The sequence below is a fragment of the Cherax quadricarinatus genome, chromosome 60 (genome assembly GCF_038502225.1).
Source record: "Cherax quadricarinatus isolate ZL_2023a chromosome 60, ASM3850222v1, whole genome shotgun sequence".
In the NCBI taxonomy this organism is placed as follows: Eukaryota; Metazoa; Arthropoda; class Malacostraca; order Decapoda; family Parastacidae; genus Cherax; species Cherax quadricarinatus.
Window position 1 is genome coordinate 1,450,113 of NC_091351.1, and position 14,934 is coordinate 1,465,046.

The following is a 14,934-nucleotide window of genomic DNA, read 5'->3' on the forward strand; positions in this document are numbered from 1 at the left end:
TTCAATTTAAGAATCTATACATGTGCATGTTTATCTTCATTGGAAATAGTTTTTGCATGCTCATAGATGCAATGTGCATTATGGTCTATTAGTCTTGTCATATCTTGCCTGAAATCTTGTGCATAACCAAGGCTTTCCATTGATACTATCAAATGTCATACAATTCTGTACTGTATCTTTTGGAATTGTTTTGCTTGAGGAATATCAAACTCAGACCTTTAGTGTGAAAATTTTTTTATTTAAAGTTATTTCAAGAAAAAATGTAATAATTTTTATAATAGACTAACCCCTGCCCCTCCCTCAGTGAAGGGGCTGTTGATATGAACCTTCTGTCTCCCCTAAGTCCCAATACAGAAATTCTGGTGCTGCCCCTGCATAAACTACTTACACACATGGGTTCCACTCATTTGTGACGTCATCTGCTAAATCTCTCTTCTCTCCAGCACATAATTAGCCCTGTCGGTCTTCTTCCTCAGACCGAACCTAATTACCCCCCATTCTCCCCTCCCCTATCCCATCCTCCCCATCCTCCCCTTTTTCCATTCCTCCTCCTCCTCCTCACCCCTCCCTTTTGCCCTTCCTCTTTTTAGCCTTCGTGATTTCTCCCACAGGCGCGCTAGTTCCTAGGTAGGGGAAAGGACACCGGGGTCGATCCCATTCCGTTGAGGTTTCTTGGCGGTGGCGTAGTTTGCCGTGGAATCTGGATTGCCTAGGGATGTCCCGATCCCTCTCCGGTATCCCGGAGTAGCTTTGGGTGTCTTTTGGGCGACGGGTGTATCTCTGGAAGCCACCTTTCGGATTCCGGGGGTGGTGGCTGAAGGAGGTATGCTTTGTGGCGGATATCCGGCCGCCCTCTCTTTTGTCCACCGAGGTAGCTCGGCAGATGTGAGGTTGCTATCCCGGATTGCTGGTTTACTGGCATGAAGGGTAGGGTATGGCACGGGTTCCATGCTGCATCTGCGCTACTAGCGGTGTCGAGTCCTCTTGGGCGCGGAGGGAGATTTCCGGCCCTTTCATTCCTCCTGGGAACTATTCCTCCCCGCTCCCCCCTTTTTTTATTCTTTTTTTTGTTTTTATTTTCTTTTCTTCTTTCTTTTTTTTTCTTAAAAACAAAAAGCAAAGGAGTAACCTAACCATGGCAGCCCTAGTCCATGAAACCACTACCCCCGGGCCCCTCCTTGATACCGCACCCCATTCTGACCCTGCCTTGTGTTTAGACCACTCTTCGGACACTCCTGATGCCCCTGTACCTCTTGCTGGTGCTGTTTCCTCACCCGCTTCAGGTACCGGGGCTTCGACTGACTCCTTCGATTTGTCTGAACTCCGCTCTCCTTTGACTATGCTTCCGGCTTCTCCCTCTACGGTACGGCAATTTTCGAATCGCCCACCCATTTCATGCCGGACCAACTCCGGTCCTACTCCTAAACGCCAACGTCAATCTCCTGATGATGCTCCGTCGTTACCTTCCCATTCTACTCGGAAACGACCGACACGTCAAGCACTCCCTCTCCACGCTCAGTTTCGGACCACACAATGGACTAAATTCTTTACTTTAAGACCAACTTCTTCTTCTGCCTACCTTTCCGACCATAGTATTGCCAAAGCGCTCCTGCGTCATGTTGGCAGAGATATTTCATTTCACGCTCTCAAGAGCGGTACGCGCATCGTCACTGTCCAGAATGCTACCCAAGCTCATGATCTTTCTCTCCTTTCGAATATCGATACTACTCCTATCACTATTGAAAAACATCTTTCTCTCAATTCTTGTAGTGGTACTGTCATTCTGCCCCATACCATAGTCCAACAGAATTTCCAGTCATGTGGCAATGACATTTTTGAACAGCTGGAACTCCAGGATCTCCCAATCCTCAAAGTAGACACTTATGTCCTTCCTGCCCGGGGGCGGAGACGTTACCCTTGCAATGTGGCTCGTTTAACTTTTGACAGCCGAGAACTCCCGTCCTCTGTATATGTCGCGGGACATCGGTTACAAGTTCGAAAGGTGATACCTACACCGCAACAATGTAGAAATTGCTGGCGTTTTGGTCACCCAGCGAAATATTGCAGATCTATGGCCGAATGCCCAGTCTGTGGTGCCGACAACCATTCTAATACATCTTGCAGTCAACCTCCATCTTGCCTTAATTGTAATGAAGCTCACCCTTCGTACTCCCGCCGTTGCCAGGTCTACTTAAATGAACGTGAAATCCGTTGCCTCAAAGAGGCAGAAGGTCTCCCTTATGCTATGGCAGTTACTCATCTCCGCCTCCAAGGGAGACTACCCCGTGTTTCTTATTCTCGTGTTTCCAAACATCCCCCCACTTCTGGGGTCCCATCTTCTGCAGCCTCCTCTGTTGTTACCCCTCCCATAGCCATTACGGCATCTAATCCTTTTGCTGTCCTTGGCTCTGACGTCCCGACTACAACTCAGTCTGTTCTCACATCTTCGCGTCCTTCCTCACAAGCCCCAGTATCGACAAGACCTCGTACGACACCTAATACCAATCGCCCCTCTACTCAGAAGTCCAAAAAATCCACATTGCTCAAATCTTCTTTGCCCCTTCCTTCCCTTCTTCCACCTCCACACGTTACCTTTCCAGTCTCTGTACCTAGTTCTTCCCCTCTCTCTGGCTCTATTACAAGTGTGGAGATTCACCCTCCTCCTCGTACTATGCCTTCCACCCCCGTCCCCTCCCAAGTTTCTCCCTCTTCTGTCACCTCCCAGGTTTCTACCTCTTCTGTCCCCCCCCACACTTCATCTCCAGTCCCTTACACTTTTCCCTCCCCCTCTACTTTGGTACAGTCCATTACTGTCCCAATCTTTACTCACCCTCCTCCTCCTATCTCCAATATGGTTTCCCATACATCTTTGAATTCAGAAACACTTGAAGCCATTTCAGAATATATTGCAGAGACTAAACCTTCAATGGACACTGATTCACTTCCTGTTCCTTCTCTTCCCTCTCCTCCATCTTCACAACCCCATTCTTCGCAACGCTCCGTTCCTTCGCTACTTGAACATCTTCCAATGCCACCACACGTTGACTTTTCTAACCCCTCTAGTCCGTAGGTGCCTTTACCTACAGATTCCTGATATTTTCTTCATCGCCAATCATGGCCTATTTACAGTGGAATATCCGCGGCCTCAGGGGTAATCGGGGTGAGCTTCAGATGTTGCTTTCCAGGTTTTCCCCTGTTGGTGCTTGCTTACAAGAACCAAAATTACACTCGGCTGTTTTCCAACCTATCTCAGGCTATAATTTATTGTATTCTTCGGATCCTTTCTCAGATGGGACCTTTAATGAAAGTGCCCTTCTTCTACGCAATGATATTCCGTACTGTCAACTATTTGTCCATACCTCGCTGCATTACACTGCAGCCCGTATCCACTTGAATAAGTGGTTTACAATATGTTCTTTATATCTCTCTCCTTCTCGAGCATTTTCTATCCCAGACTTTGCCTTTCTTGTTTCATCCTTACCACCACCACTTCTGTTACTTGGTGATTTTAATGCCCACCATTTCCTCTGGGGGGGGTCTCATTGTGACTCACGTGGCATTCAGTTGGAGGCTTTTCTTGCCTCTCACCCCCTCCATGTTTTAAATACGGGTACTCCCACCCATTTTGATCCTCGTACTCATACTCTCTCTTGCATCGATCTATCAGTCTGCTCTTCCTCCACTGCACTAGACTTCACCTGGTCTGTTCTACCAGACTTACATGACAGCGATCATTTTCCGATCATTCTTACTTCTCCTTCCTATTCACCACCTTCCCGTAGCCCTCGCTGGCAATTTGATCGGGCAAATTGGGATCTTTACTCACACCTCACTGCTTTTAGTGAGGTTCCTTCTTCATCCTCCATTGATGAGCTCCTACACATCTTCTCGACATCAGTTTATACCGCAGCTTCTCATTCTATACCCCAAACCTCAGGCAGGCATTCTCAGAAGTGCGTGCCTTGGTGGTCTCCTGCTTGTGCTCGTGCAGTACGTTTGAAACGTGCTGCATGGGGCAGGTACCGGTACAATAGAACCGCTGAGAGACTTGTTGATTTTAAGCAGAAGCGTGCGATCGCTCGCCGTGTCATCCGTGAAGCTAAACGCACTTGTTGGCGAGACTATGTTTCCACCATCACCTCTGCTTCTTCTATGAGTGCAGTCTGGAAAAAAGTGAGGAAATTGAGTGGTAAATACTCTCCTGACCCGGCTCCTGCTCTACGGGTCACTGGTGTTGATATAGCAAACCCTCTCGACGTTGCCATTGAACTTGGCACACATCTGGTCCGTATTTCCCGAGGGCTCCATCTATGCCCCTCGTTTCTTTCCTCAAAGTCTGCCAGAGAGTTAGTACCCTTGGACTTTTCTTCTCTCGGAGAAGAACAGTATAATGTGCCTTTTACACTTCAAGAACTGGAGGCAACGCTCTCAGCTTGCCGATCATCGGCAGCTGGGCCTGATGACATTCATATTCGTATGTTACAACATTTACATCGGTCAGCCCTTGTAGTCCTCTTACACCTCTTCAATCTTATTTGGGCACAAGGAGTTCTTCCCCAGCTGTGGAAATCTGCCATTGTTCTCCCTTTCCGCAAACCGGGTACTACAGGACATGATGCCTCCCACTATCGCCCCATCGCTCTTACAAGTGCAGTTTGCAAAGTGATGGAACGCCTCGTAAATCGACGTTTAATGTGGTATTTAGAGACTCACAACAGTCTCTCCGCTAGTCAATATGGCTTTCGTAAGGGTCGTTCTACCATAGACCCCTTACTACGCTTGGATACGTATGTTCGTAATGCCTTTGCGAATAATCACTCAGTTATTGCCATATTTTTTGACCTTGAGAAGGCATATGACACAACTTGGAGGTATAATATTTTGGCCCAGGCCCATTCCTTAGGCCTCCGAGGCAATCTACCATCCTTCCTTAAGAACTTTTTAACTGACAGACATTTCCGTGTTCGAGTCAATAATGTTCTTTCCCCGGACTTCGTCCAAGCTGAAGGTGTCCCTCAGGGATGTGTTCTAAGCACAACACTTTTTCTCCTTGCTATAAATGATTTGGCCTCTGTTCTTCCACCCAATATTTGGTCATCACTCTATGTTGATGACTTCGCTATTGCTTGTGCAGGCGCTGACTGTCACCTTATTGCAGTTTCTCTCCAGCATGCGGTCGACCGTGTTTCCACTTGGGCCACCACACATGGGTTTAAATTTTCAAGTACCAAAACTCACCAAATTACTTTCACTAGACGCTCTGTTATCTCCGATCATCCTTTGTATCTCTATGGCTCCCGTATCCCCGAACGTGATACAGTCAGGTTTCTAGGCCTTCTCTTTGACCGTCGGTTAACCTGGAAACCTCACATTACCTCTCTGAAGGCAACTTGTCACAGCCGGCTAAACCTTCTTAAAACGCTTGCTCATCTTTCCTGGGGAGCTGATCGTCGAACTCTGCTTCGCCTACATTCAGCCCTCGTTTTATCGAAACTCGATTATGGTGACCAGATTTATTCCGCGGCCTCTCCTGCTACTCTCTCTAGCCTTAACTCTATCCATCACCAAGGCTTACGTTTGTGCCTTGGTGCTTTTCGCTCTTCCCCTGTTGAGAGCCTCTATACAGAAGCAAATGTTCCATCCTTGTCTGATCGCCGTGATGCCCATTGCCTTCGTTACTATGTACGCTCTCACGATCTACACAATCCTTCCATTTATAGAATGGTCACCGATATTAGTAGACATTCTTTATTCGTTCGCCGCCCCTGTTTGCTCCGTCCCTTTTCTCTTCGCCTACTTTCACTCTTGTCTTCCCTTCAGTTACCACCTTTATATGTTCATGTAGCATCTCACTTTTCCCTACCCCCCTGGGAAGTTCCAGCTGTTCGGGTCTGTTCTTTCTCACTCCCTTGCTCGAAAGCTCAACTGCCTACGGTGGCTTCCCGCTCTCTTTTTCTTGATCACTTCCACTCTCATTCTCATGCCACCGCTGTGTACACAGATGGCTCTAAGTCTTCAGACGGCGTCGGATTCGCAGCAGTGTTTCCGGACAGCGTCGTACGAGGGCATTTACTATCTTCAGCTAGCATTTTTACTGCTGAACTGTATGCCATTCTTGCAGCACTTATTCGTATCGCATCTATGCCTGTGTCATCATTTGTAGTAGTCTCAGACTCCCTTAGTGCTCTACAGGCTATTCGAAAATTTGATACATCTCATCCCCTAGTTCTCCGTATCCAACTTTGGCTACGCCGTATCTCTACCAAACATAAAGATATTGTTTTTTGTTGGGTCCCTGGTCATGTCGCCGTACAGGGCAATGAACAGGCAGACACTGCTGCGCGGTCAGCAGTATATGACCTACCAATTTCCTATCGAGGTGTTCCATTTCTGGACTATTTTGCTGCAATAGCTACCCACCTTCGCACCCGTTGGCAACAACGTTGGTCAACTCTGCTCGGTAACAAACTTCATTCTATTAAACCGAGCATAGGTTACTGGCCGTCTTCTTGTCATCAGTGCCGAGGTTGGGAGACCACTCTCTCCCGCCTTCGCATTGGCCACACTCGTCTTACTCATGGGTATCTCATGGAGAGGCACCCTGTTCCTCTCTGTGAGCAGTGTCAAGTTCCAGTATCGATTAGCCACATTCTGTTAGACTGCCCTCTCTATCAACGAGCACGCAGAATTTACCTCCAACGTCGTCTTCGTTCTCCTACTCTCTCTTTACCTTCCCTTCTTGCTGATGGACCCTCCTTTAATCCTGACTCTCTCATTGACTTCTTGACAACGACTGATTTACTCCACAAACTCTGATGATACTTTTCGCACTCCCCTCAGCCCTTTCTAGTTCAGTCTCTTGCTGCCCTTTACCCTTTCACCATCCACTGCCCCGCTGTTATCCGTAACCTGTTGCTCATCCATCTCCCTTTTGCCACCTGATGCCCTCGCTTCCTTCCTGCCCTGCAGCGCTGTATAGTCCTTGTGGCTTAGCGCTTCTTTTTGATTATAATAATAATAATCCAGCACATAAGTGTATGGCTTCATGCCTCTGTGTTAAGCAGCTAAGAGACTGACCACCTCAAGGAAGGTTCCTTGATGTTGGTGAGGGGCTCTTGATCTATGTAATTGGATCTGTGCTCCAGATCCCAAAATTAAACCTGAATACCTTCCACATCCCCCCCACAGGTGCTGTATAATCCTACGGGTTTAGCGCTTCTCCCTCGATTATAATAATGACCACCTCAAAATTACCTCTTCACCTCTACTACCTCCACCAGTGTTATAATTGCTTGCATTTGACTGAAGAAGCAGGAGAAACATTTTTGCAAAGATACCCAAGTGTTGCAATGTTTTAACTCTTCAGTACTGTTCACAAACTTATACAGTTCATTATAACGGGTGAAACTGCGACAATGACGGACCATAATACAAGTATCATGAGCCTGGAATGCATCTAATGTATTAAGCGAGGTAAACCTATGTGCTTAAACTTAGCACAATTTGAATTTGTCCTCCAAAATAAATGTTACAAAAATTTCTAACATCAGCTATCACCCACCAAGGCAGTGATTTGGAAAAAGAAAACATATACCATTAACTCGTTAGCTATCTTGCCAGAAGTGTGAAGATATCACAGTTCACATGGTCCTCTGAACTGCAACATCTGCACCCCTCCATAGCTGTATAGCCCTTGTGGCTTAGCACTTCTTTTTGATTATAATAATAATATAATAATAATGCACCCCTCCATCAGCTTGCAGGCACTGTACTTCCCATTCCAAGACTGGCTAACTGGTTTCTCTGAATCCCTTCATAAATGTCTCCACGCTCGCACTAAAATAGCATGCCAAGTTCTAAAAACAGTTTGTCCCTACTGAACTAATGTGCTCGTGTGTCTGCTCAAGCTTTTGAAGCTTCATCCCCCCCCCCCCTTTACCCCTCATTCATTCTAATCCAGACTTGCACACGCATTCTTGGCCATCCTATTCCGTTCTGTAAATAGACAAACCACCACCTAAACCCCTCTGCTCTTTGAATTATAATTCTCTTCACATTCACAGCTGTTGCCTCCTTCAACATAAAAACCATACCTTACTCCCATAGTGTTATATTACACAAATAACCCACACATAGGTGAGAAGAGCTTACAACGTTGTTTTGGTCTGACTTGGACCATTTACAGTCACACTGTGTAACTCTGTAAATATTCCAAGTCTGACCCAAACATTGTGGTAAGCTTCTCTCTCATGTGTGGGTTATGCGTGTATTATTCTAGTCATGGTATTGTGCCCTTTTGTTCTTCAGTGTTGGTATTACTATGTACATACACAGGTACATTAACTTTTTTTTTTTGCCTCCCATTTTTTTTTCTTTCCACAGATGCCTCAAATATCCTTACCTGTTTTCATTGTCTACTCCATGATTCACCTAGTCTTTCATGGACCCATCTGCCAACACATCCACTACCAATTATCTAGATATATCGCTTATGTCACTCCTGCTAACGTGACACCTGATCTTTCATTGCCCAGGCCTTGTGTTATTCTCAATACCTTGCTCTTGTTTTTATGTTCACTTTTAACTGTTTTGCATGATGGTAGGATTGCTGGTTTCTTTTTCTGTCTCAAACACGCTAGATAACAGGGATATCTTGCTACTCCTACTTACACTTTGGTCACACTTCACAGACATGCACATGCATATATATATACATACATCTAGGTTTTTCTCCTTTTTCTAAATAGCTCTTGTTCTTCTTTATTGCTTCTATTGTCCATGGGGAAGTGGAAAAGAATCTTTCCTCCGTAAGCCATGCGTGTCGTATGAGGCGACTAAAATGCTGGGAGCAATGGTCTAGTAACACCTTCTCCTGTAGACATTTACTAAAAAAGAGAAGAAAAACTTTATAAAACTGGGATGCTTGAATGTGCGTGGATGTAGTGCGGATGACAAGAAACAGATGATTGCTGATGTTATGAATGAAAAGAAGTTGGATGTCCTGGCCCTAAGCAAAACAAAGCTGAAGGGGGTAGGGGAGTTTCAGTGGGGGGAAATAAATGGAATTAAATCTGGAGTATCTGAGAGAGTTAGAGCAAAGGAAGGGGTAGCAGTAATGTTGAAGGATCAGTTATGGAAGGAGAAAAGAGAATATGAATGTGTAAATTTAAGAATTATGTGGATTAAAGTAAAGGTTGGATGCGAAAAGTGGGTCATAATAAGCGTGTATGCACCTGGAGAAGAGAGGAATGTAGGAGAGAGAGATTTTGGGAGATGTTAAGTGAATGTATAGGAGCCCTTGAACCAAGTGAGAGAGTAATTGTGGTAGGGGACCTGAATGCTAAAGTAGGAGAAACTTTTAGAGAGGGTGTGGTAGGTAAGTTTGGGGTGCCAGGTGTAAATGAAAATGGGAGCCCTTTGATTGAACTTTGTATAGAAAGGGGTTTAGTTATAGGTAATACATATTTTAAGAAAAAGAGGATAAGTATACAAGATATGATGTAGGGCGAAATGACAGTTCGTTGGATTATGTATTGGTAGATAAAAGACTGTTGAGTAGACTTCAGGATGTACATGTTTATAGAGGGGCCACAGATATATCAGATCACTTTCTAGTTGTAGCTACACTGAGAGTAAAAGGTAGATGGGATACAAGGAGAATAGAAGCATCAGGGAAGAGAGAGGTGAAGGTTTATAAACTAAAAGAGGAGGCAGTTAGGGTAAGATATAAACAGTTATTGGAGGATAGATGGGCTAATGAGAGCATAGGCAATGGGGTCGAAGAGGTATGGGGTAGGTTTAAAAATGTAGTGTTAGAGTGTTCAGCAGAAGTTTGTGGTTACAGGAAAGTGGGTGCGGGAGGGAAGAGGAGCGATTGGTGGAATGATGATGTAAAGAGAGTAGTAAGGGAGAAAAAGTTAGCATATGAGAAGTTTTTACAAAGTAGAAGTGATGCAAGGAGGGAAGAGTATATGGAGAAAAAGAGAGTGGTGAAGCAATGTAAAAAGAGAGCAAATGAGAGAGTGGATGAGATGTTATCAACAAATTTTGTTGACAATAAGAAAAAGTTTTGGAGTGAGATTAACAAGTTAAGGAAGCCTAGAGATCAAATGGATTTGTCAGTTAAAAATAGGAGAGGAAAGTTATCAACCCTTTCAGGGTCCGTCCCGTAGATCTACGGCTTCACGTTGAGTGTCCAAACCGTAGATCTACGCCAAAATTCTAGTGCCGTCAAATTTAGCGCGAAAGTGCTCATAGGCCTACATGTGAGAAAACGGATCTGCATGGTGGGTGTGCGCCACAAACAAAAAATCTAGGCGCCCGCATAGCATTGTGGGAACGCCGGCTCAGTTACCCTTGTTCACCATGCCTCGTCGCAAGTCAGCTCTCACTCCCCAGAAAATTGGGACTCTCCTCTTCCTATCTGATAGTTCTGACACTGATGGAAGTGGAAATGAAGACGAATTCTACGGCTTTGATCAGTTAGTGACCGAAAAGAATGACCAGGATGTCGACAATAGTGCAGAAAACCCTGATGATCCTCAACCTTCTACCTCTGGTGTGGGCACTCGTGACTCACGGTCGGTTGTGCCTCAACGCAAGAGAAAACTAATATTTTCACGTGGTTCAGGGAAACCGGCAGGCCGGACTTGAGTCCTGGAGATGGGAAGTACAGTGCCTGCACTCTGAAGGAGGGGTGTTAATGTTGCAGTTTAAAAACTGTAGTGTAAAGCACCCTTCTGGCAAGACAGTGATGGAGTGAATGATGGTGAAAGTTTTTCTTTTTCGGGCCACCCTGCCTTGGTGGGAATAGGCCAGTGTGATAATAAAAAAAAAAAAAAATTTAATTTAGTTCCTTTATATGCTGCACTCTCACAAACTCCTCTACCAGCCATTGCAACTTCTCAGCCTCTCTCAAAAGTACTCTCATCAGCAAAGAGCTTCTGTGACAATTTCTCCTTTGTATCAGATTTTTTATATTTTTTTTTATTATCACACTGGCCGATTCCCACCAAGGCAGGGTGGCCCGAAAAAGAAAAACTTTCACCATCATTCACTCCATCACTGTCTTGCCAGAAGGGTGCTTTACACTACAGTTTTTAAACTGCAACATTAACACCCCTCCTTCAGAGTGCAGGCACTGTACTTCCCATCTCCAGGACTCAAGTCCGGCCTGCCGGTTTCCCTGAACCCCTTCATAAATGTTACTTTGCTCACACTCCAACAGCACGTCAAGTATTAAAAACCATTTGTCTCCATTCACTCCTATCAAACACGCTCACGCATGCCTGCTGGCGCTCACGCATGCCTGCTGGAAGTCCAAGCCCCTCGCACACAAAACCTCCTTTACCCCCTCCCTCCAACCTTTCCTAGGCCGACCCCTACCCCGCCTTCCTTCCACTACAGACTGATACACTCTTGAAGTCATTCTGTTTCGCTCCATTCTCTCTACATGTCCGAACCACCTCAACAACCCTTCCTCAGCCCTCTGGACAACAGTTTTGGTAATCCTGCACCTCCTCCTAACTTCCAAACTACGAATTCTCTGCATTATATTCACACCACACATTGCCCTCAGACATGACATCTCCACTGCCTCCAGCCTTCTCCTCGCTGCAACATTCATCACCCACGCTTCACACCCATACAAGAGCGTTGGTAAAACTATACTCTCATACATTCCCCTCTTTGCCTCCAAGGACAAAGTTCTTTGTCTCCACAGACTCCTAAGTGCACCACTCACTCTTTTTCCCTCATCAATTCTATGATTCACCTCATCTTTCATAGACCCATCCACTGACACGTCCACTCCCAAATATCTGAATACGTTCACCTCCTCCATACTCTCTCCCTCCAATCTGATATTCAATCTTTCATCACCTAATCTTTTTGTTATCCTCATAACCTTACTCTTTCCTGTATTCACCTTTAATTTTCTTCTTTTGCACACCCTACCAAATTCATCCACCAATCTCTGCAACTTCTCTTCAGAATCTCCCAAGAGCACAGTGTCATCAGCAAAGAGCAGCTGTGACAACTCCCACTTTGTGTGTGATTCTTTATCTTTTAACTCCACGCCTCTTGCCAAGACCCTCGCATTTACTTCTCTTACAACCCCATCTATAAATATATTAAACAACCACGGTGACATCACACATCCTTGTCTAAGGCCTACTTTTACTGGGAAAAAATTTCCCTCTTTCCTACATACTCTAACTTGAGCCTCACTATCCTCGTAAAAACTCTTCACTGCTTTCAGTAACCTACCTCCTACACCATACACTTGCAACATCTGCCACATTGCCCCCCTATCCACCCTGTCATATGCCTTTTCCAAATCCATAAATGCCACAAAGACCTCTTTAGCCTTATCTAAATACTGTTCACTTATATGTTTCACTGTAAACACCTGGTCCACACACCCCCTACCTTTCCTAAAGCCTCCTTGTTCATCTGCTATCCTATTCTCCGTCTTACTCTTAATTCTTTCAATTATAACTCTACCATACACTTTACCAGGTACACTCAACAGACTTATCCCCCTATAATTTTTGCACTCTCTTTTATCCCCTTTGCCTTTATACAAAGGAACTATGCATGCTCTCTGCCAATCCCTAAGTACCTTACCCTCTTCCATACATATATTAAATAATTGCACCAACCACTCCAAAACTATATCCCCACCTGCTTTTAACATTTCTATCTTTATCCCATCAATCCCGGCTGCCTTACCCCCTTTCATTTTACCTACTGCCTCACAAACTTCCCCCACACTCACAACTGGCTCTTCCTCACTCCTACAAGATGTTATTCCTCCTTGCCCTATACACGAAATCACAGCTTCCCTATCTTCATCAACATTTAACAATTCCTCAAAATATTCCCTCCATCTTTCCAATACCTCTAACTCTCCATTTAATAACTCTCCTCTCCTATTTTTAACTGACAAATCCATTTGTTCTCTAGGCTTTCTTAACTTGTTAATCTCACTCCAAAACTTTTTCTTATTTTCAACAAAATTTGTTGATAACATCTCACCCACTCTCTCATTTGCTCTCTTTTTACATTGCTTCACCACTCTCTTAACCTCTCTCTTTTTCTCCATATACTCTTTCCTCCTTGCATCACATTTGTATCAGATTTATTACCTTTTAATCTCACGTTTTCCAACACCCTAGCATTTACTTTATAATACCATAAATTAAATAACCCAGGTGAAATCACATTCCTGTTTAAGATCAATTTTAAATGAATTATAGTCTTCTCTCCTGCATGCTCTAACTTTAGCCTCAGTCTCCTCAAACTCTACTACTTTTAGTAACTTACTACCTATTCCATATATATGCAACATCTATCCTATCCATCTTATATACAAGCCTTATCTAAATCCATAAATGCAATAAAAATCTTACCTTTCACCTGAATATCACTACAGTGACCATTGCTGATTTGTGATTTATGATGAGAGTTGACAGTTCCATTTAAGGTGGACTTTGCTGCATCATTTACTTCACACTGCAAATTAAAATTAACAGTATACAGTACAATATTTCGTCTAAATATCTCAACGTAAACTACAGACACTCCTTTCAATCCATATTTTTATAATAGGCTGTAAATAAAAACAAGTCTTGCAGAAATTCAATACCAGGCAACCATCTTTAGCAGCACTGTGATGAATTTGTTTTTGAAAAGTATGATGCAAGACTTTCCACAAATGGAAAGTTTATTAATGTTCTGGGTAACTGCTAGTGTCTTTCACCCCAACACATTTAACAGTGTAATCTGAATCCCATAATGCCAAGCCCGGCTTGGAAAGTATGCTCTCCATGACGTATCAGAGAATGTTCATCCAATAAGTAAAAGCGTCTTAAAACTGGTTTTTAAATTACACTTTCACTGAACCTCCTGGTGTTATATAACCTCTGACAGAAATAAAACGAATGCATGAATATATGCTGGTGTTCAAACCCAGTCATGCTTTTTGTCATTACACATTTAAAGAGAAAGACCCCTCAAAGGAGGTTCCTTGATGCTGGTGAGGGGCTCTTTATCTTGGGAACTGTGCTCCAGTTCTCTGAATTGAACCTAAATGCCTTCCATCACCACCACCCCTCACTCGCTGTATAATCCCTACAGGTTTAGCGCTCCCCATATTATTATAATCAAGGGGGAAGCGCTAAACCTGTAGGATTATACAGCGCCTGGGGGGAACTGGAGCACAGATCCAATTCCCTAAATCAAGAGCCCCTCACCAACATCAAGGAACCTTCCCTGAGGGGTGCGCTCCCCATAATAATAATACTTTAAGACAGAAACAAATACATACATAAGCTTGCTTACTTCTGCTACTTCCATTTCTGTCATAATATTGTCCAGTTTCTCTAGTAGTTCTTTGGCATCATTTAGGCTAAAAACAAGAGGGGGTTTAAACTTGAGAACATTTCTGCTTGGACCATCACAGCTCAGTAATACATACTGCTCCTTTAATCTGTAAGAAAATTAAACATTTAAATTTTGTCTTGCACAATACAAAAACATTAAATATAGAGTACTACATAGTGTATTACATGTTATACACTGAAGCTGTATCATTAAAGGCAGTGCTCTATGACCCTGGTGGGTTTAGATTATTATTATTATCAAAAAGAAGCGCTAAGTGGTGGGTTTAGAGCTTAATTTTTATTATAATAATGTATCATTAGAGACAGATTAGTGCACCCTGTTTTATTTTTAATTATAAATCCTGTTTGTAACTGCTGCTGTTATACAGTTAACTGGGTAAACACTTTTTTGTACTACTGTGGTAATATCTATACTTGATCACTGGTCTTCAGTGATCTTTCATATGTTTTCCTTCACTCATATCAGCTATTACAGTGCATACCTTCTTATCCCAAAATGCAATTTTTAACCTCTTATTATATGGTGTTT

The 14,934-nt window shown here is 43.8% G+C and overlaps 1 protein-coding gene across 3 annotated transcripts in view; it reads right to left on the reverse strand.

Moving 5' to 3' along the window:
• The window catches only part of LOC128694447 (5-phosphohydroxy-L-lysine phospho-lyase), a 97,466-nt gene that overhangs the window by 998 nt on the left and 81,534 nt on the right, over window positions 1-14,934 (reverse strand). For 2 of the 3 annotated variants that reach the window (XM_053784565.2, XM_053784564.2), the window contains exons 10-11: window positions 14,344-14,491; window positions 13,413-13,515 (exon numbers count right to left, since the gene is read on the reverse strand). In XM_053784565.2, the coding sequence (XP_053640540.1) occupies window positions 13,413-13,515; window positions 14,344-14,491 (251 nt within the window). Of the gene's footprint in view, window positions 1-13,412; window positions 13,516-14,329; window positions 14,492-14,934 lie in introns of all 3 variants that reach the window. The other variant, XR_008407851.2, reaches the window with a different exon arrangement.